Genomic DNA, 21926 nt, shown 5'->3' with positions numbered 1-21926 from the left:
TCGCAATCAAAGGTTCACAGCCTTCTACCTAAAGGATCCAGTGGCAGAGAGATAAGAGGGACAAATAAAAGAGAAAAACAAAATAGCATCTTCATAAGAAATGGAAGCGAGTTTTAAAAGGGGGAAACAAATGTCATTCCGGCATCAAGTGCTGTGCGTCCGTCAGGCTGATGAAAAGAAAGGTGATGAAACAGGCAGAGAAATTGGCCCTGGAGTGCTGCTTTGCCACCTAACGTACAGATATCATAGATATCAATGCACCTGCATGACTTGCTCTTGTCCATCACGTTTAATGCGGGAATAGCACTCGGCGTGCCGCTGAAATGGCCCCGCGGCAAAGCGCGCAATCAATCCCGGGAATGTTGCGGCTTGTGGGTGACGGCTTGGATGAAACGCGTCTGCGGCTTTAAGACTTTTCAATTTGCAGCGGCTTTCTTGGGGCCACCGCTCGGCGGCGGGGGATCAATGCCAAATGACTGGAAAATTGCTAATGTTATTTACATCAAAGTGAGACTGGAGGAGAGCAATTATGCGGTTGGGTCCGGGCAATATTCCTAAGTGGCTTGCCTGTCTCCTGGGTAAAGATGCCCTCGTATTTTCAAATCGTTATTGTTTTGTTTGTTTGTTTTTTGAACCAGAAGAACCTAAAACTGGAGACCTCACGGGTGTTTGACAGCGCGCTTTTTTCTTTATGAGGTACACCTGCGCCGTCCAATGAGATTCTATAGGAAAGCTGTATCAAACATGCCTTTCAAAAATCATTTTTTGCAAAATTATTATTCAGACAGGGATTCATTTAACATCGTGTTTGTTATTTTGGTGTGCTGCCCGGGCCTTTGTAAACACAGTGGTGCAAAAATAGATATGAAATCAAATAGAACATTATGAGCATATTTTGCCACTCTTCTTTTTGCTTCAGTGGACATTGCGCCGCTTGACCTTGGCCAGCCGGGGTCAGCATGACACGTGCGCACAAAGTCGCACCGGGAAGACTTTGGCAAACAGATGCTGCGGTAACGTCAGCCGTTTTGGAGAGCAAATGCGAGTATTGTTTGAGTGCCTGTATAGATTTGTCGCCCCACCGTCATGTGTTCCACTAGCCGGCACTCGAAAGGTCGTAAGACTGGATGACGTGTTTAAAAGGTTCTGCTGCCCGAGTGGAAAAAAAAAGGAGTCTTTCACTCTTTATCGTACACGACAAATAGTCAAAGCCACAAATGAGAGCAGCCGCAAGTAGCTGATTTGGGCAAAACCTCCCTCATAGATGTTGCGCGGCATCACTCGGGTTTGCTACAAGCTACGTTTGGAGGTCAGGAAGCAACTGGAGTCTCCTAACAGCCAATGGTTTGTCTGACGGCCACTAGTTGAGTAATGCCAGCCCATTTCCAATGGATCTCCTTCTGTCTATGGCCGTCGATGGCAGTGAAGGAGTTTCAAACAGGTTTATGATGATTTTTGAACGCAGGTCTCATAGCGGATGCCCTTACGGTATAAGGCGAGGGGCACTGAGGGGCACTTTCCTCGAGATTTGATGTCTATGAGTCTTGGCGAACATGGTCCCGTGCGTTTTGCAGCGAGAACTGTACTTTGCCGTCACTCTCTTCACAGTCTCATCCCACCGTCCGCTGGCAGCAGTTTGCTTGCATTTTTCCATTTGCAGTTACAATCGTCTCGAGCAGAGACCCGCGAGTCGATCCGTTGCCGGGGAGGGACTTGATTTTGTCTGCGAGCGAGCCACCGCCGATGAGGCGTTAAGACCCATGTAGCGACTAGAGAGGGAGCGTGACCTCCTTTGCCGAGGAGAGCGCATCCAATTAGGCAAGCCGCAGCGGCGGCGGCGGTGCAAATGTCAGCCGGAGGAGCGTGGACAATTAAGAGGGACGCTCAAGCCGCAGGGCCGGCTGCTTTTCATCTTACTCTTGAAAGAGTTGATCTCTCACTGGTGACAAATGGCGCGCCTTTCCTCTCCTTATTGTTTGCATACGCAAGTGAGGCGCCTCTCAAACCAAACTCATTTCAATCAAATCAGTGGAGCTGATGCAAATTGGCTGCCTGGCCAAAGGGCGTGACGCATGCTCCCCACCTCCACGCCACTGATTTTCTCGCATTTCCACCAAACGCTCCTCCCTGAATTCGACACTTCCATCTGCATCACAGGCAGCTTTCCATGACAAGCCCGTCAGCGACGACGTCTGCCATCGGCTTGGAGGGGCACGTGGACCGAGATTGTCCACCCGCTCCGACATTTCGTTCAAGAAGGCATATTACGGAAACTTTGCTTCTTATTGTTTGTATGCAAAGAGTTGCCTGCCCACCCATCGAGTGTGCGATTCGATAATCGAGTACATTTGTTGCGAGCTGCCCATTTCCGAAAATGTGCCTTCCTGCCCCCGCTCCACGCGTGACATAATCAGCTAGGCTGGCTGAAGATTCAGAGCCACTTTCAAGTGACTGCTGGAGTCTGGCCAGCGGCCACCAGGCTGGAACGCCATCAAGTCGAGCAGGGAGGGATGCCCGTGGGCGGCGCCGCGAGTGGACGGTGGGCCTGCTCACTTTTGAACGCTCAACTGCGGTGCGTGGCAAAAGCCGCAAACTCAACAATAAACGGAGGCTGCTATCGTCCCTTGTTATTGTCTGCGTGATAAACATCTTGACTTTCAATCCGAAAGACAATTGTGTCACACGACTTGAACGGAGGCAGAGATTTACAACACTTCTTCGACGTTCCGAATGCTCAAGAGCATTATTGGATTTGTCGTCAAGCCGTTGCCAACACTTTAAATGTGTTGTTATAAAGTGGGGGCAGACTGCTGTAGTGTCAGTGTTTGTCAACAAATATCAACGTGACCATATTTGATGGAGGGCGTTTCTGCCCAACAGCGACGATAAAGAAAAAGGGACGATACTCTCACTTCCCCGAGTAAAGCAGCAGGTGTTCACAGAACATATTAGACACCAGATAAGTTGAGCTTGTCGTGGCACCGTCGGCACACGTTCCCCCCCTTGCCCATTGCATGACTCGTAGCATCAGCCAACCTCTGTTTCCACTGCAGTACAACACTCGTAGAGATAGAGGACCTGCCCTTGCGGCCCCCAGAGCGCCGTCCCCCAGCAGCTTGCTAATGTCAACCTGCGCGCTCCGCACAGCGGCGGCGGCGGCGGCAATTTTCCACAGCACAGCAACAAGGCTGGAGAGCAATCTGCCGGCCCAAGAGTCTCCTAATCAGCCCATCATTACCGGGTGGGGGGCGGCTGGTGCTCTGAGCGGCCAAGGGGACGCAACGTTTGGACGACACCAGCCACTGGAAGCAATCAGACATGAAAGCACTACAAAGAAGACGTGACGGAGGACAGAGAGAGGTGACATGCCACCATCGGCGCTAGCAGCTGTTCACACTTGAACTGCAGCAGATCTGAGCATGATGGCAGCATGCCGGCTGTCCTGATGTTCTTTCATAACTAAATACAACGGATTTTGCCTGCGTGTGGCTGGAACCGGGTTGCTTTGAAGCGCGTCTTCATTGCCTTCCACATGTATTTTGCAGTGAGTTCGAGGGGGGCAAACAAAGATATTACGGTCCGTATATCCTCATGTGAATTTTTTTTTTTTTTGTAGACGCCGGGTGTCTTCGATAGGCAGATTTGTAGCCTTTGCCGACGGACCCGGATTATATTAGCAGCTCTTCCAATTTTTACTCGGTCTTTTGGGAGAAGATCCTAATGCCGATGGCTTTCGGACAATACTTGCATACAGTTGCCAATATTTGAATGCTCAACTGCTTGTAAATATTCAGACTTATTGGTAAGTGATGGGCAGATAGTTTTTGTTTGTTTGTTTGTGAGCCACTCGGCTCCTATTCAGCAGGGAACTGACAATACGAGCGCCCAGTGGCTAATATGTGAATGCTTAGCTGGTTAGAAAACATTCAGGCACGGACCGGCGTGGTTAGTTTGTCCGTTAGCCGCTTGCTCGCTCGTCAGGCTAATTCTCGATGCTGTCACATGCTTGCCGATAGTTGAAAACATTCAGGCACGGACCGGCGTGGTTAGTTTGTCCGTTAGCCGCTTGCTCGCTCGTCAGGCTAATTCTCGATGCTGTCACATGCTTGCCGATAGTTGAAAACTTACCCTAGACCGGTTGTCGGTCAATCACAGGGCACAAAAGATCAAACGCAAAAACAATTGAATTCGGGAAACTTCTCGAGTCATTGAAAAGAGATGGACGGATGCAATTTGTTTGTCCCTTAGCTGTTTAGCCGCTAGTTGGCTGCGTACCGAGAGTGCTACTGTGTCAATATTTGGATGCATAACTCATTAACATGCATAACTCATTAACTCAAAACATTCAGACTTTTCGCTAAGAGATGGACGGACCGTGTTTGTCTGTTTGTTTGTTTGTAAGCCCCTGGTCGCTGGCGAGCTGACAATACTAATACAGTGTACGCTTGCCGTTGTGGACAATACTGACGCAAGCACTGTGCCAATATTTCTTTGTTCAAGACATGGTAAGCAACCAACAGTTGCTGTTTGTCTGTTAGGTGCTGGCCGGCGCCTGACTGACAGTTCTTCCGTACAGTTTCCAATGTTTGAATTCCTAAGTGATTGTAGAAGCTTCAGGCATATTTTCAGGACAATGACAGCTGTTCGTTTGTTCGTCGGTGCGGCTTAGTGAAAAGCCACGAAATAGAAATAGCCCGATTGTGTAACTAATATTGAGGGGGTGCGTTTGCCTCGAGTGTTTTGTCAATGCTTCAGGCACTTTAGAACGCCTTCTCCGTCCATCCGTTTTCTTATAACCAGCTAAGAGCAGGTGGGCTACTCAAACCAAAACTAAAACCCAAACCACTAGTTGACTGTGCTGGCCATGTTCAAAAGCATTTCATGTTCAAATGCAAACATTGCTGCCTTCAGCTTGTTTAATAATCATTGGCAGTTACGGGCAACACTGCAGGATCATCTCTGTAAATATAGCAGATCTTTCACCACTGCACACAATCATTGTTGAATCCTTGAAGGCTTTTAAATTGTTTGTGAAGCCTTACTTGTTCATAGACGTTTTTTTTTTCCCTTAATTCCAGGCTAAACCTCAATCATAGCAATAGGAGGAGGGGGAATTGATACCTTTGTCTGCCGCATGGTGGCAGTAGCGTACAGAGCTTCTGTGGCTATCAAAGCATAATAAAATGCACTTTGAGTGCATACACGATTAGTGCATGATGATGCATTCTTAGCACTGTGAAATTTAAGGGAAGTCGTTTATCTCCACCTAAAGTTGGAAACCAACACTTAAAAGCACAATTAAATGACTAAGGAGTAGTTAATTTGACGTTGACTCCTTTAAATCTGTTTCCCAACCTTCAGCCAAGTTTTACAAGAATCGCGTGGCACGCCGCCGAAGAGAAATGTCACAGAAAGCACGATTAGTGAAAGAATGAATATCTGGTCTTAAATTGAGTACAGAACGTTGATGCTGCTTGTCACTGTATGTGATGTATTTGTGATTACTATTTTCTTTTTGTTTTTTTCGGATGGGGGGGGGGGTACAGAAATGGGATAATCTCCCACGGCACCACAGATGGGAACCATTGCTCTAAATCAGTGTTTCCCGACCTTTATTGAGCCAAGGCATTCATTTTACATTGTAATAATCTCAAGTCGTACCACCTAATAAAAATGCCACAAAAAGAATGCCCAAGTTAATTATGTACCTTCTGCCATCTAGTGGTAGAGCACTTACTTGCTCTGCCGGTCATTATACGTCGCTGGCAGTGATAAATGCGCAAAGATGCATGATACTCATTTCCAGACCAATCAAGTCGAACAGGATCCTTTGTGGTTGGGAATCACCGCTTGAAATAACTTATTCATAGTGAAGTGGTCAGTGTTGAACGTGACGTTCAAGAGCGCATTTCAAAATTCAATTGTGCTCACAGCGCCTGGCTCTTCTGGTACCTTGCGCGCGTGTGTGCGTGCGCGTGCGCCTGCGCGTGCGCGTGCGCGCGTGCGAGCCAGCCAGCCCGGTCTCTCTCCCCCATCACCAGTCTGACGCACAAGAGCAGCAGCAGCGGCGGCAGCGCGGCGGCGTCAAGCGACACAAGCGCCAGCACAAGCGCCAGCACAAGCGCCAGCACCAGCCAGGACGCTTGTCTGTCTCCCCGGGAGTGTACGTGCTGCCTGCGTGCGTGCGTGCCTGCGTGCGTGCGTGCGTGCGCGCGCGCGTGCGGCCGCCCCACAGCAACATGTTTCCTGCGTGGGGACGCGGAAAGAAGTGCGGCGGGGGCTCGACGCTGGCGGCGGCAGTGGACGTGCCGCAGCAGCAACACAAGCAGCGCCGGACCATGGCAGCGTGTGGACGGGTCACGAAGGTGTGGGTCGCCACACTCTCCTGTTGGATTCTGCTCTCGGCGATGTGCTTCTGCGCCCGCGCTCAAGGTAAGATGTGCAATTATTCATTGTTGTTGGTGTTCCTGTTTTTTTGTCATCAAAGTGTTTTGCAGGACATAATTGAAGTTTTGCGCCTGCATGCGAAGTCGCCACTGAAAGACTCGCAACGGTCACTGCGGGCACAACGTTAGGCCGATTTAGTGATTTAGTGCAAACCATCACGAAACAAACACCTAAATGCGCCTTTATTAATGTGGTGGCGGTGGAGGAGTGCACTGCATCACTCGGTGAGGTGTCCCTAATATTTTGCCACTCCCATGTCACTAAACACATCATCCAAAAATGTTATTGTCTCATAAGGGATAGAATGACATCACCATCGCCATTAAATGTCGTTGATGGTTAAATTATTCCTGAAATCAAATTGAACGACAATTTGAGGGTAGCTGTACCTAATGAAGGGGCCAGTGACCGCACATATGTATACCGGTAATTCGTCCTTCTAAAACCATTTTTTTTCCCTTCCCAAGAATGATATTCACAGCCTGTTTCAATATTAGATTTCTTGATTGCTTGAAATAATGTTTTTTTTTTTTTTTTTTTTGCTCAAGTGAGCTCTATAAAGCCCAGAAAGCCGTTTCTCAGTTCGAAAGCTCAATAAACTGTCGCTCTGATTGTAGATGGAGCCTCGCTTTCCGCCCAGAGGCCACCTTAATAGCCTCGCAGAAGCGGCCATAATATTGCGCCAGCACAACTATGGGCCAATGAAGCGGGCTTATTATTTGAAAACTATATTACCTTTTGCCTAATGACCATTCTTGAACAAACGCGTTGCAGAATGAATGAGTACATCACACATGGGCACTAGATGTCAATGTGGAAGGTGAACTGCTCCAAGACACAGTAAGCCGTGCTTTATGAGCACGAAGAGGTAATGAGATATCAAGCGGACGGCCGGTCGGGGCATTTCTGGCCTTCGTGTCACGATGAAATACTCAATGAGTGGTAAAATAAAGCTTGAATACAATCAAATGTACATGGCTTCCAGCAGGTGCAAGAATTGAAGGTAAGTTTGTTGAGGCTGCGGGCCTGCCTGCGCTCGATTCGACTGCCTGTGTACGCTGGGCCCTCGATACCTCTTACAGCTCTTCAATTCTGTGGAATCGGACGCACAATTCATGGGACAGTTTCTTCCAAATGTTTTGAATTCTCATCATGTCGGCATATCACACCAGACGTTGTCGCCGCCGCCGCCGTCGAGGCACGAACTCGAGCGTGCGCGTTTGGCTTTTGGGGGTTTTGGGGCAACACTTTTTTTGTACAGTAACGACATGAAGTTAAGGTCACGTTCTCAAGCGGCTTTTGACCAGCATTGTCAAGAGTTTCAAAGCGTCGTGCTAGTTATTGCCAATGTCTGTTTGTGTTCTTTTACACAAGCTCAGATTGCCATGTTTAGCTTCTTGAGACGTCTTAGCTAGTCGCCGACTGGCTAGCTCCCATATTGCTACTTTGGTAGTATTTGATTTAATTTGACACTTTCCACTCTATTAACCATCAGAAATGAATGAATTTCAATAACGATGACGGATGGAATATATATATATATATATATATGTTTTTTTTTTTACCCGATCCCCCACTTGTTCACATTTTTCTGCTCACAATTTTCTCTATTGCAACTGTAAGGAAGTATCAATTTTTCACAGATTTTCACTATTTGCTGTCCGATATCTCGAATGGCAATCGTGAGTCTCTTCTCTCGAAGATCAGATGTTTGTTGTAGTACCAGGTGCGACCTGTGAGAGGCAGCCACGGGGGCACCCAGGCTGCCAGAAATGGCAGAAATGCAAAGAAGAAGAGAAGTGTTGCGGTAGAAGAAGAAACGGAGGAAGCAAGGCTAGCCGTTAGCTCCTCCAATAATCACGTGGCGGTTTCTGTTGTGGTGAATAACTTGACCCACACATTATTCAAACACACAACATAACCAGTCGCTCCTCTATTTGTGTCCGGCTTTGGGTCATTTTCCGATCGGCTGCCGTTCTGTCTCGCGTCGCAACCGCAGTGTCCGTGGTTTGGCTGCATTCAATGTTGGCCACGCCCACAAAACTTTGCTGGAACAGGTTAAACATTTACGATTATTGATCGACATCGTTTTCCGAGCAGATCGGGTCAAAAGAAGTCACCCTTAACACGATAGGATAATCGGTGGGGATAATCGTTCATGGAAATCTGCCATTCAGGCCTTTTCTTTCTTTGATTGCAAGGCCGGGGGCAGCGATGAAGCATTCCCAATGAAGATTTTGTTTGTTCGTTGTTTGGAAATCCGCATCATGGCACCAAGCGTGGAGGTTGCCCCGTACCTTCCGTTTCGATGGAGATGATTTTAATCGAAAAGAGGAATGGTCCAAGATGGACGCGCATTGAACTGACGAGAGAGCCACAACCTATACGAGTCAATGGATACAAGCGGTGGCTTGTGTGCGGCTTCCTCTCGTCTTGCCGTCGTCATCCTCTGTGCTGCAAAGTGCTAAAAGCAGCATAATCCCTTTGCTTGTTTGTCTTTGAGCAGCTTGCATTGCTCCAAAGTGCTCCCAACCTTATCTGAAAGGAGTCTCAGGCGTCTCTTAATATTCAGGGCACAGTTCCTCTCGCCGTTATTACCATCCTTTCCTCTTCTTTTTTTTAAAGGTAACACGCCAGCGAGTCAGCGAGGAACTGTTGCGTGCCTCTGGGCTACTTGGCAGGGTTTTACCTTCTTCCCCGTAAAAGCCAGCTCTTTGGCATCCTTTCACCTTGCTTGCACGTCGTCGCCTTGCCATTCACCTTTCCGTCTGCTCCTTCCTGGCAGAACGATTCCCTGGCTGCTCGCTCAGTCACGACGTGAGTGAAGAAGCCTTCGCTATTCCCTTCCGCCGTCACAGAGATCTTGTCTGCTTAAGTGGGGCGCAGATCTCTTGCTCATGGGGAACGCATGTTTGCAAATGCAAAATGCCGGTGCACAAAGTCTGTCCCGGGGAGCGGAGGATGTCAAAACGGAGGCACGGGTGGGGCGGTGGGGCGGTGGGGCGCCGCCATCCCCTGAGGAGCCCGAGGTGGCAGGCGCTGGTTTTCGAGCAGCTTCCTACTGCGTCTGGCGCCACTGCCCGCGTTGATGCACGAGAGGGCACCCCACAGTGTCCAACACGTTTTGTCTTGCCCTAAGCGCCTCGCAGCAGGACATCGCGAGACTCATTTAGTCGTGCCAGCTCATAGACGGGAGGGCAGGTGGGTAGCGCCACTGACGGGGGCAAATGGAGAGTAACTCCATTACTTTGTAGTTCTCGGCTCACGACGGAGTTGCGCGCTTTTGGAGGTGAGCAACCCGCAATTTGCTAACGCAGTAGTAGAGGCGTAATCACTGTACGCATTTGGGGGGGGGGGGGGGGGTGGAAACACTTCTGGGCCATACATGTCCAACAATAAAATAGGGCGGGCCTTCTTCTTGCAAACATTATTGGTGGGTATCATCATCATCATCATATGCTGTACCTGTATCGGAAGAGAAGCCTCTCAGATAGACCACAAACACCTGAGATGAAAATGAGGACATCTTTTTGAAAGACTAAAAATGGATTAGCGTTGTGCTCCAAGGAGTTGCTGTTCAACTTTAGTCCGTGAAGGCTTTTTTGGCGCACAAGGACAGGAAGGAGTTAAGTGCCGAGCCCACTCGAGCGCTGTCGCTAGCCGAAACGGCCGGCGGCACACCTCAGAATGTGGACAGCACTCGGTTGGTTCTCGTACACCTCGTTAAAAATCTCAGTGCGGGTGGTCATTTTCTGGAAAAAGAGCAAAAAAATAGCGAGCGCCGTTTGTTTGTGTCACCATCGGCCTCTACGGCGGCCTGCAAGGGTCAAAGAGGTTTATTTACCATGTGTTCCGTCCGCAGCGTTGTCAACGTCAGCGGTCAACAACCACGTGGCGAGAGTCTCGCGAGTCTCTGCCTCAGGTTCAGATCATCGACGTTGCGATGTTTTGTCTTTGTCTACATGTCGGCGGTGTGCGTATCCCCCGCCCCGGAAGGCCCTCGCAGTCCAAGCTCCCCCTTTGCCGAGCGCCGCTTATGTTCCCGTCCGCCTATTGAGCTTTCATCTCGATCGCCGCATTGACGTGCTGCCAACCGGCTGCTGCCATCATTTTCTGGACGCGCGTTATTATGCGGCCTGACAGCTGTCAGCCATTTCCAAATCTGTAAATCTTATGATAATCCAGCGTGCTTACACATGCACAAAAAAGCATTTGTTTAAAACACTCACAATCCGCGTGTGATTAAAACTGGCCGCCTCTAATGCAGGCGGCGGATCATAGTTCTTGTGCGTGATGACGCACGCCGACGGGCTGGCAAAAACACACCCGCCCGCAGACACATCGAAAAATCAATGGCTGCAAAATTATACTGCTCCATCAAGAGGAATAGAATGCGGTTTGAATCGAATCAAAGGCATTCCCTCGTTCCAACAAAGACTGATGACAAACCTGCCCACGCACGCACGCACGCACGCACGCACCCGATCCCATGTAATGCAAAGCGCTTGCTTGCATGCCACAAATAGACCATCCATCCATGGCGCGGTGGCCCCCAGCATCTGATTTCAGACATGATACTAAAGCCCGAAAGATGATGAAATTATTGCCCCCCCCCCCCAACTTGTATCACATGATAACTCTCAGGTGACTAAGGAGTGGGCGTGTGCTGTTGTAACTTGGGAATGATGATGCCACACGCTCCACATTGTGGGTGGGTGAGTGATTTAAAACAAAAAAAAAAAACAACAGTTTGAGTTGAAGTGGCATCATAGCAAGGCAAAGCATGCTGAATGATGAATGATGGCCTTTTGGATTTACACGAGTTGGCCGTTTGACTCAAAATTGGAGCTCCATTTACGGCCTTCCGCTGCCCGTATACCCGCCATTTTGTCCGGCCGGACCAAATGGTACTCGCCCGTAGGCCGGTCCCACGAATCGTTTTAAACGGGCTTCCGTTGGCGTTTGCGACAACTCCGTATTGTTTACGTCCATGTTGACTTACCGACAGCGATGTTATTCATTTGTGTTTCATGTGTTGACCAAATGTAAACAGCGTGATATCAGTCACGTGCTACTTGAAAATGTGCAGTAAAACTTGCTTTGTTTTTTCCCAAATGGTCAAAGCCTAAAAATTGTCCACGAGTGCACAGGGTTGCCTCGGGACCTGCGATTGACTGGCGATCGGTCCAGGTTGTACCCCGCCGTCTTTTGGGGAACTCCTCGTCATCATCTTACGTGACATCAAAAGTGATTTCTGGAAATCTGTCCATTTTTCTGATGCTACTCTATGTCGGTGTTGGCAAAATCATCTGCTAGTTGGAGTCATATGTGAAGTTCAAAGCCCCGGGCAAGGCAGCGCTCTTGTCGCGTGCCGTACGCCTTGTAGCATATTTACACCGTGTCGTGATTTGGCTCCGTCTTGTATTGATTGGTGCGGATGCGTTGCTTGGGTCGGTGGTGTGACGGATCTCTTGAGGATGTCATATAACAACGTTGTACCGTACTGCTCATCTGTGGATTATAGCCTGGCCGATTTATCCCCACTTGCAATGGGACGGTATTTATTGTCACCGCACATGTCGCGAGTGCAGAGCAACAGAATTAAAACGACAAGTTCTAGGCTATTCTACCGAAATAAACTCCAACGGGAGGATATCCGGTTGCAAATTGTGTCACGTGGGAGCAAACAGCGGGACTTGCGGGCCTTGAAGTGGAAATCCAGTCGCAGATACCTTTTTTTTTAAGTGCTGGGGGGTTGCTTGAATGTGGCTGTCATGCAGTATTTACTCTCCGTGGCGTTGTGGCAGACTGCAGTTAATTGTATACGTTTACTGCTCAGGGAGCAGCTAGCAGCTAAAGTTTGGCCTGAATGCTTGTTTTCTCCTTTCCACACGGCTGCAAAGAGCAACAAGTGGCTTGCTGCGCCTCAGGTGAAACGCAGTGGCAGCTTGACTCCCAAATCAGCTCCGCTACCTTCCACGCTCGCCTCGCCTATCTGCCTGCCCGCCTGCCCGCCTGCCCGCCTGCCCGCTTTCCGTCTCTCTCTAGCTCTCCTCCCCCCTGCTGATAAAAAATGCCGTCTCCACACATGTTTATTCATGTTGCCACGGGATGCTTTATCCACCAAGACGGAACGTATCAGCGAGGAATCGTTAAAAAAAAAAAAAAAAAATGTTTTTTTGGAAATGAATGAAGGAGGGGCTCGTCGGCCGCAATGCATTCGAAGGAGAGGAGCCAACTTGTTTAAGGGTGACAAATGATTGCAATCTCCCTAATTGTGGAAGAACAATACGGCTGCTGCGCTGTCAACACTTTAGGAGGCCTTTAATTGGCTCAGCCAAGCGGCAAAAGTGTGGACACAGTTCCTGATGCAAACGTCATCAAGTCAGGCGTTTGCCATTCGCCCTTTCTTTGCCCAACAACCGCCCAGCGGGTTATGATAATGGTGGGGGGGGGGGGGGTCGAATCGATGCGCCTGGCCCCGACTGCCTGTCATTCTGCCACATTAGGGATGCCGGCTGAATTTGTTGCTCACCGCGGAGGCGTTTGCTTGCGCTGCCTTATTATTTTCTTGTCACTTTGCACAGGGAAAGCCATCAGAGCTCAAAGCGAACCAAAGAAAAACAATACGGTGTGCAAGCAGCCGTTTGTGGGGAAAATCGGCATCCGCCGGTGACATACTCGTTGGGGAAATACCATTTTGCTTCCATTTCTCAACTGCCGTTGGTGCCTTGAGATGCGAGCGACCCGACGGCACAACAAAGGATTTAAAAAAAAAAACATTTCAGGAATGAACTCACTCGACAATAAGGATCAGTTTCGCAGATCTTGAATAATTCTTCCAAGTTTACTCTCATAGTAAACATCAAACAAAGAAAAATGACACCTTGAGTTTTGCCCACAAGAAAAACGGCAACGCATAATGGAAACTGCCATTGACAGGCAAACGGAAGTGCGCAGACAATGCAGCGCTACTCCCATGCACATATTCTTTATCCACTGCGAAAAATGACTTTCAAGATTGCCGCTTACTGAGCCACTCAGAGTCGTGGCGACTCGAATTGGTTCGTATTTTACCGCCTGCTAGTGGCCAAGGCGGGCACACCGGTAGGAGCAGCACAATAAATTGACTCGAAGCATGAAATCATGACGCACAAGCTCTCTAATTATTAGTACTCAGCATTTTTATAAAGTGCAACACTCTAGGGTGCTACTTTCCCTTCCTGAAACACATTCGTTGCCATTGTCAATGGGGAAGGCTGGAGGAACGCCTGATGCTGTTCCGCAGTACATTTCAAACTTTACTGATGCACGAGCACCAGTAGATGGCGCCGTTGCCCCATTTTAGGAATGGCAGTTTGTGAATCCATTGGTAGAAATGTCTGCATTTTGTGCAACCTGCCGTCTTTCTATGTGGTAGATTCGGTGTATATCGTATATTGACATTGAAGACAATATTATTCTGTAGGTCTTGAAAATGTCTTTTGAAAATGTCAGAATGCTCTAAAATGGCTGACAGTGCCAAAAAAACAACAACAACAACAACAACACATGACACATGAAATTGTGTTTCTTTTGGCAGGGAGGCTGAAACGAGTTCATGGCTTTTCTATTCATTTCAAAAGGCAGAAAGTGATGATTTGAGACGCAAGTGTTTGGAGTTACAAGAACAAAGCAAAGTTGTATCTCAAGGCACCAAAGTCGTTCTGTTCTGTGAGGAAGTTTGTTTTCATCGCATGGCCGTGAGTGATTTTCGTTTGTACGTGTGCCGATAACGGGCGAGCGTGCCGCAAGAAGCACGACGCTGAGGTCGGGGGTGTCGGAGCGGGCTTTGGGGTCCCGGATCAATTCTCGCTGTCTCCAAGCAAATAAGGCCGCAACTCTCCCGCTATCAAGAGCAAAAGTCTCCGAGAAAGCAGTGACAGAGAGAGGAAATTACCGAGGAGAGGCGATGCAAAGTGTCTCCGCTCATTTGATTTGTCTAATAACGTCTCGACAAGGGAGTAAAGATGTTGCGCTGCTTCGTCAGCGCGTCGCTGGAAGAAGCCATTTGAAAGCACTCGGAAAATAGTGTCATTACTTTCATCCCGGGAGAGGAGGAATTGTTTTGCGAGCCAGCGTTCTTGGACCGTGCATCTGTCGGCAAAAGCCCCTCAAGCTGTTCCATGTAAACATTTAGACAACACAAAGACAACTTGAGCACCAAAAAAAAAGGCAGGTGAGAAACAATGCGGCATAATGTGAGCCGCGAATCTTTGCTTTCGTTCGGCTTGCCCCCGGCGGGGGCCGGCCGGCCGGCCGGCCGGTGAATTTTTCGCGAGAGAACGCTCAAAGAGGCCCGGATAGGCGGGAGAAATTGCTGTGGGCCCAATTGATCTCTCTTTGCCAGTCAAAACAACCGGCGGTAGCAATCTATTTGCTCGCTACCTTTGCCGGACTTAACTCATATCTTGATCTTCCGCTCCATTTTTATGCTGACCTTAAAGCAAGCCGGGGAAAAAAAAAACAACTTCCACGACTCTTCCAGCTTGCTCCTTCACGCTCGGCTCGTCGTATTCGCACTAACGAGGCACCGCCTCGGCCTGTATCGGACACTCATCGCCGCACTTCTCAACGTCGAACTCAGCGTTGTGCAAGGACAATAAAGCAGCCCCCACGCCCCCCCAAAAGTCCGGTTCAATGGCATTAGGGATGTTCGATACCACTTTTTCTCAGACCGATACTTGTACGAATAGTCACTGTGGAGTAGTCGCCGATAAAAATTCCGGCACAGCAAGTACGTTTGATACATACATTCTCATTTAACACGTGAACAAAAAAAAAAAAAATAGTGGCCAAAGATCTTTCTTATTCAGATGATGATTCACCATTGTGTCATTATAGCACCGACTGCTGGCGAGGAGGACGCACTCAACATCAGATTTGCTTTTGCCTTAGGCTAGCCGAAAGCTTCAAATAAGGCCGGTTGCGCTCTGATGCCGACAGCCGTCAACTTGCAAAGTAAATGTTGGCCTTTTCACAGTACTGGTGACACGAGCTTGAATGCAGAAAGTGCCGTGTTGTACATTCACATTTTAGCGTGCAAGTTTTGACACAACATAAACAAATAAGTCGATATTTGAAGCCCCTCGGTTTCCTAGAACGTTTTGAAGTTCGCAACCGCGTGCAATGAGCTTGATTACGCAATGGTCACACAGCACAAGAAGGCAATACTTGCGGGTAGTTAGCGCCGCGCCACGCGGGTCGTGTCTGGTCCCGCTGAGCTGCGTTTTCGCCACCTTGACCGCAATGAGGAATTCCGCACGGAAATGGCCACGTCAGACCCACAACTGAGCCGGCTTCTCTGAGAAGCTGTACAATTATCAAGCGTAACATTCACCACCAAACTACTCAATCGACATGACACAGGGCGGCGCGATGTGCGCATTATTACAAGGACAAGTGAGCGCAAGCTTGTAAACAAGCCCTTGATCAGACTACTTTCATTTTTTCTCCAACAGCCCGTTTAAGGAGCTGATTTTCTTAATTCAAAGGATGCCTTAACTCGGGCTTTGTACTTGACTCCTGCTTGATCGGGTCCAGTTAAGTATCCATTTTTAATGCATTCGCTTTTCCAAACGATTGGGTAACTCCATTCCCACGTTTCAACAATTATTCTATGCTCGGATCTCGATGAAATATCGAACAGTACATCGCGAGGTGTCCGTACCCGCTTCGCAGTCAAGAGCTGCTGGCTTTGGATGTGGGCTCAGGCCTTCCTTCGTGGACTTTGTTGACCATTCTCACCACCCGTGCTTGCGTCCTCCCACATTCTCAAAACAGACACGTTGGCTTCAATGAAGGCTGATAGGCGCGAACGCTAGCGCGACAGGTTGTTTGATGGTCCGTTTCCATGTGCCGTGCGATTGGCTGGCAACCGGTCCAGGCCCCCCGCCTCTCCACCAAGCTCAACCGGGATGGACTCCAGGGCGCACACGAGTGTCTTGCTGAAAATGATGGTTGGTGGCCCTGAATTGGGGGCTGCTGACAGCTGGGGTGATTGTGTGTGTGGTGTTTTTTTTTTTAGTTTTTTTTTTTACATCAGCCATACTGGAGATGTGGAAGAGCTGGCAATCGGGCCACTGGTTGCGGATCTGAAACTCACTCGGTCTGCGTGGAAGCTAGCTCCTTGCACGACCTCACTCCCAGTTCCTTTGTAGCCATGACAACAAAGACCCAACGTTAGCATGAGCAGGTGCTGCTTGGAGACGAAATGACGGGTGAGCCGCCCGGTGCGACTGTCGATGGCCAACAGTTGGCAGGGCGTCGTAAACACAGACACTTTGGAGCATTAGCGGCGCGGCCTCGTGGAGCGGCTCCACCCGAGGCGGGCGCTCCGTCGGGCGCGCTTTGCAACCAGTTGCACAGGAAGGAGGCAGGGGCTGCTTTTGCAGCCTCTCATCTCAAAAGTTGCCTTTCATGACCCGCAATGGATTGTTTCTCGTCTTGTTTGCGTTATCGGCGTATTTGCAAGGCCCGACATCAAAGGAGCCGTTTTAATGTTCCAGCGCACACCTCCGCTGTCAACAAACAGCTTCAGATAGTGACGTGCTAATCTCCGCAAAAACAACTTTGCACAATCTCGGCCAGCAAGGAGTCGTTTCTTTTCCTTTTTTTGCGTATAGTAACCGCCGTGGCCGGTTTGTCACGGCAGCGCCGGCGCCTCTTTGAGCTCGTAGCGGAACTTTTTGATGGGCGTCCTTGCCCCAAACGTCGACGGCGTGTCACTTTAGCGGCGTGACAGTGACGGGAGCTGACGGCCGTCCGCCGGCACGTGCCGCACGTGGGCTCGAGTCACACACGAGAAAGAGCCAGCCGGCGCCAGCTTCGGGGCTGAGCTTGGAAGCATCCGGAGGAACTCCATCAGCTCACACCAAGCATTTGCCTGACGCTGAATCAAACCAAACGCTGGCCCCACTCGCGAAGACCACTTCTGCCCAATGTTTCCGACGGCTGCTTCATGTGTAAAATCGATGGCACAATCGAATACCCTCACGTGCGGGCAAGGAGATCCGCAGTGGCCGCTGCACTTTCCGACATTTTGGGAGCTAGACGAGCAGTCAAAACACACAAATAGAACATGAGCACAGTCCAACGCGAGCTTTCAAACTTTGCATTTTCTTCCAACACTGAAGATTGAACAAGCCTAATTAAAAGGCACAGCTTTGCAGAAAAGTGACTTGACGGCATGGATGACGGATATTATTCAAGTGTCAGGAACATAGTGAAAGCAATGCCGGCTGTTCAATCAATTTCCACATTCTTTGACAACTAATAGGTGCAAAGAGTCATGTTTTAAGCACTGCCAATGGCCACATTTGGAGCGTCACGGGTTTCTGCCTCAAACGATCTTTGGCGAGAGCTCCTCGCAAGTCCAACGGGAAGCAGCCGCGATGATGCGTATCTGAATGCAAACGACACTGACAAGTATGGAGAAGCTCCCGTGCACAAAATATCGGCCATGTGTTTGTATTTGCAATGCAGCGCCATAAGCTAAGCCAATAACAGAAGAATTCCTTCCTTTATAGCGGCCAGCGCATGCCGATCCATTCCTCTGTCGTCCGACACGTGCATTTGGGGCGCGCCGATTATTTCATTGTGGCCAAATGGAGCTTTTCATGAAAAAGCAGCCGCCGCTTTTTGGGCCACTCAAAGTGAGGCCACGTGAAAAGACAAAATCAGCTTTTTGCTGCAGCCCTTTTTCGACCCCCCCGGATTCAAGCCGTCTGGCTGCCGCAGCCAAATTGCTGCCGACTGCACTCAGGTGTTGTGGGGGAGACGCAGAATGAATATTCTGACGGTCATTGTGAGGAAGCGCAGGTGGAGGGGAGGCTGGCTGGTGGCGGAAAAGAAGAAAAGCAGAGTGGCGAACAGTAGCATAAATCCGGAATTCTGTGCGGCTCTGACGGTAGCTAGGAAACAGCTGACAGTCAAATGGGGGGATCAACGGGATTAGCGCACCCATATTGAGCACAAACATGGACTGGCACCCTCCCTCCGCTCCACTTTGCCCACCGCCAGACTTAAGCGGCGCGCTGTCAAAAGCCCTTGAGATTGGACACTTTTGTTCCAAATAGCCATCCATGCAAAGTAGTGTTCCGCGGCCGTATTTTTGCAGTTCTGGCCGGACCTGACCATTGTCAATATTTGGCCGGCAACCCACGCGTGTCACCCGTTGCAACCTCAATACTTGCATTTTGTTGAACAACGCTCTTCCCATGGAACATACATCTCAATAAAATGAAGAATACCATTTCCATAACCAGTTAAATGGCCAATTCATTTCACAAATGTAAAAACAATATATAAAAATACATCTTTTTTGGTCCATTCATACTTAAAACAATCAAGATATGAACACAAACAGAACATTTGACATTTGTTTCACATTACTTCCATTCGTATTCGTTGAACATCACAATAGAATCTTTTTTTTTTGGGATGATTTATCTTGGGGGCGGGTGGAAGATTTGAACGTTTTTCTTATATTGTACCGTGTTTAAAGAAAAAATGGCAGATTGGATTTTTTTTCTTTTCATTTTATGGCCGATTTTGGACCTAATTTTGGCTCGGGCTCTAATTTCTCCAGCTTTATTCATTGAAACAAGTCTGAGGTCAACAAGACAATTGCAGAACAAATGATCTTTGACCTTAGAGCGCACACGGCGTTTCCCTGGTGCGGTCAGCCTGTTCACCACAATCGATTTGCCTCCTACATGCTCTTAAGGACATCTAGACAACATCAATAGTCACATTGCAAGATGAGAAACAAGCGGCAGGGCATTCAAACACACAACCCGCACAGAAATCCAAGTCATCCGAACAACAACAACCAAAAAAAAAAGAAAGAAAGAAAGAAAGGAAACATTGCGTCTGAGTGAGGGCGATTTAAATGTCAGAGGCAATCAGTGCCGCCGTTGGTGATGTGAGTGAGATTTCCTGTCAGTGGGCCTCTTGAATTCTGCAGGGGGCCGCCGTGTCCCCAACAGCGCGCCTCTGCCGTCTCTCGTCTTTGTGCAGCGAGACACACCCGAGTCTTAGCGTGGCCCCGTTGCCGTGGATGGCTCCAGGAGGACCTCTGACGCTAACGCTAACGCTAATCCTCCCCCACCACGGCCGCCGCCACTGACTCCCTCCGCCGCGGAGGAGGCGGACATGTCAACGCACTACGGACTGACACAATGCCCCGCCCCCGCCCCCGTGAGAGAGCCTAGCCAGATCAGATATGTGTCACGTGTGACATATACATATGATGGCTCCACGCTGATTTATCTCGCTTGACAGCGGCAACCTGAAAACGACGCAACCTGAAAATGTTGGCGTGTGAGGACATTTTCTTGAGTTAACTTTGATTCTATGGTTGCGTTTGGTACTCGAACGGCACTTTGTGAACGATTACCACGGAGCCTGAAATTGAACGTGTTGCTTATAGCTGCGAACACAACTCGACTCTTCCGAACGTACGCCGGCTTCAACGTATTGGAGCAAAGCGCGCAGTCGTGGTACCCGATTGCTCGCAAGACTTTTCGAAGATCCAACGGTTAGTCGGACCATTTGGTGTTTGTGATTTGTGATGGGACGAGTGAGTCAAGGGCGGGGCGATTGAAGGAGGGCGAGGATTGTGAACTTTTGTCGGAGGGATGAAGGCTTTAGAGTCGATCCACCGACTGGACTAGGTGACTAGTCGGTTCAGCCCCAATCAGCAACCCAGGATCGACTTCATGTAGGCTCCCACCTGACATACAGACAAGCTGTATCATGAAAACGACTTCCTTGACCCCAAGAACTCATTTGTTCGTAGCCGAGGCTTTGGCGTCATCTTGTGGCATCGTAGGGCGTTACGCAAAGTGCTAATTGGAAAAACAATGATTCTGTTGGACTTTTCTTTTTTTTCAGCGTCCTTGTCCTTGATTAAGGGCAACACCATTTTGCTGGTCAAGCTATTTCAATTTGGAGCAGAGCAGGGGGTGTCAAATAATCATTTCAACTCCATCAAAGGATACATTTGAGCACACTTTTTCTTTTTTTTTTTTCTTTTTTTTTATTGTCACCATGCCAGACTTGCATTTCGCCTGCTGGTTCAAAAGAGTTGAAGGGATTCTATCAGTTTAATGAAGTTGCTCATGTGGATGTTTAATTTAATGAAATGGAATTTTTAAAAAAAGGTTTATTTCCATTTTTATAGTCAGTCACTCAATGGGCCAGCATGATTAGATTATAAAGGGGGGAAAAAAAATCCCCCCCAAAATTCTTTGGAAGTGCAGAAATGAGTTTTTTTTAGAGGCAAAAATCAGGTGAATGGCTTTGTAGCTTATAAAAATCCACAAAGTATAACCATTATGCTTGGCCACAATCATTCAAGCACAGCAGCTTCTTTCTCCACCCGTTTGATTTGATTATTTTTTTATTTATTTTTTTTATCTTCCTCGCCGGGCCCCCGGAACTTGATGATCTCATTTCACTGCCGAAGCTCCTGTTATTGCTATAAATGTTGTAAAGTGGACGCAGCGTTTCTGTTATGCATTAGCGAGGAATAGCAATGAGGAGAACGCCAGCCATCCAAGCACGCACACCCGTGCGCACACACGCACGCACGCACACACACAGAGCAGTGCTGACACGCAAACGCAAAGGACGGTGCGGTGGTGTTTAAAAGCTTTAATCACACCGCTGCTCCCGTGCAGCCCCAACGTGGCAGTGCACTCTGCATCGTTGAAGGCTTGTTTTATTAATGTTGTCCAGAGTGAAGTAGGGTGGGATGCTGTGGCGGTGGCGGTGGCGGTGGCGGGAATGCATTGTGCTCTTGATTTCAAGTGGGGTGGAGCAGAAACAATGGCCATGAAAAAAACATACAAAGGCTTGTGGGACGCGGGACGCAGGCCGCATGCTTTATTTTAGCAGGCGCTGAGGCCGAAATCAGGCATGGCAAAGTGGGTGCCCGCCGCGCAAACACGCGGGAGCTCTTTCCCATCGTCAACAAACGCGTTGCTTTGAGCGCAACACTTTCACTCAAATTCACAACGCGCTCGATTGGAATCCCCGCAGACAACAGTGGCTATGTCGTGCTTAGCCTTGTTGTGCATAGTCAGGACAGGGCAAGGATGACGTGCAGGAAAAAAAGAATCAAATCTGTTCCAGGAGCGACAACTGTACTAGCGCTCCAGTCTTAGTCCTTCCTCATGTTTGTCATGGCAGGCTAATGGAAGTGGCGAGTGGGTGAAGTTGCATCCTATGTAAGCGTGATGAGTAATTGCGCTCATTAGCAAGCGGCGTTCGCAGCGGTACGCAGCACGTTGAACCAGCTGAGGCGAGATGTTATGAGGCGGGAGATTGCGGTCGGCCGCCAGACCAAAGGGACCGCCAATGAATCCTCCCTTAAATGCTCAGAGTTTTAGATGTAAAACATGGCTGCATTGGCATTTATTGCACACATTCCCTTT

At 49.0% G+C, this 21926-nt stretch overlaps 1 protein-coding gene across 6 annotated transcripts in view; it reads left to right on the top strand.

The window, feature by feature from the left end:
* The first annotated feature begins 6034 nt into the window (after positions 1-6034).
* sdk2a (sidekick cell adhesion molecule 2a) overlaps positions 6035-21926 on the top strand; it is a 100749-nt gene continuing 84857 nt past the window's right edge. For all 6 annotated transcript variants that reach the window (XM_086055460.1, XM_086055457.1, XM_086055461.1 and 3 more), the window contains exon 1: positions 6035-6432. In XM_086055460.1, coding sequence (XP_085911586.1) covers positions 6240-6432 — 193 coding nt within the window. In that variant the 5' untranslated portion in view covers positions 6035-6239. The remainder of the gene's footprint in view (positions 6433-21926) is intronic.

The sequence above is a fragment of the Filicampus tigris genome, chromosome 16, assembly GCF_054856515.1.
Source record: "Filicampus tigris isolate MCC_2025a chromosome 16, RoL_Ftig_1.0, whole genome shotgun sequence".
NCBI lineage: Eukaryota > Metazoa > Chordata > Actinopteri > Syngnathiformes > Syngnathidae > Filicampus > Filicampus tigris.
Note: the sequence above shows the minus strand (reverse complement) of the source record. Positions and strands in the feature narration are given on the sequence as shown.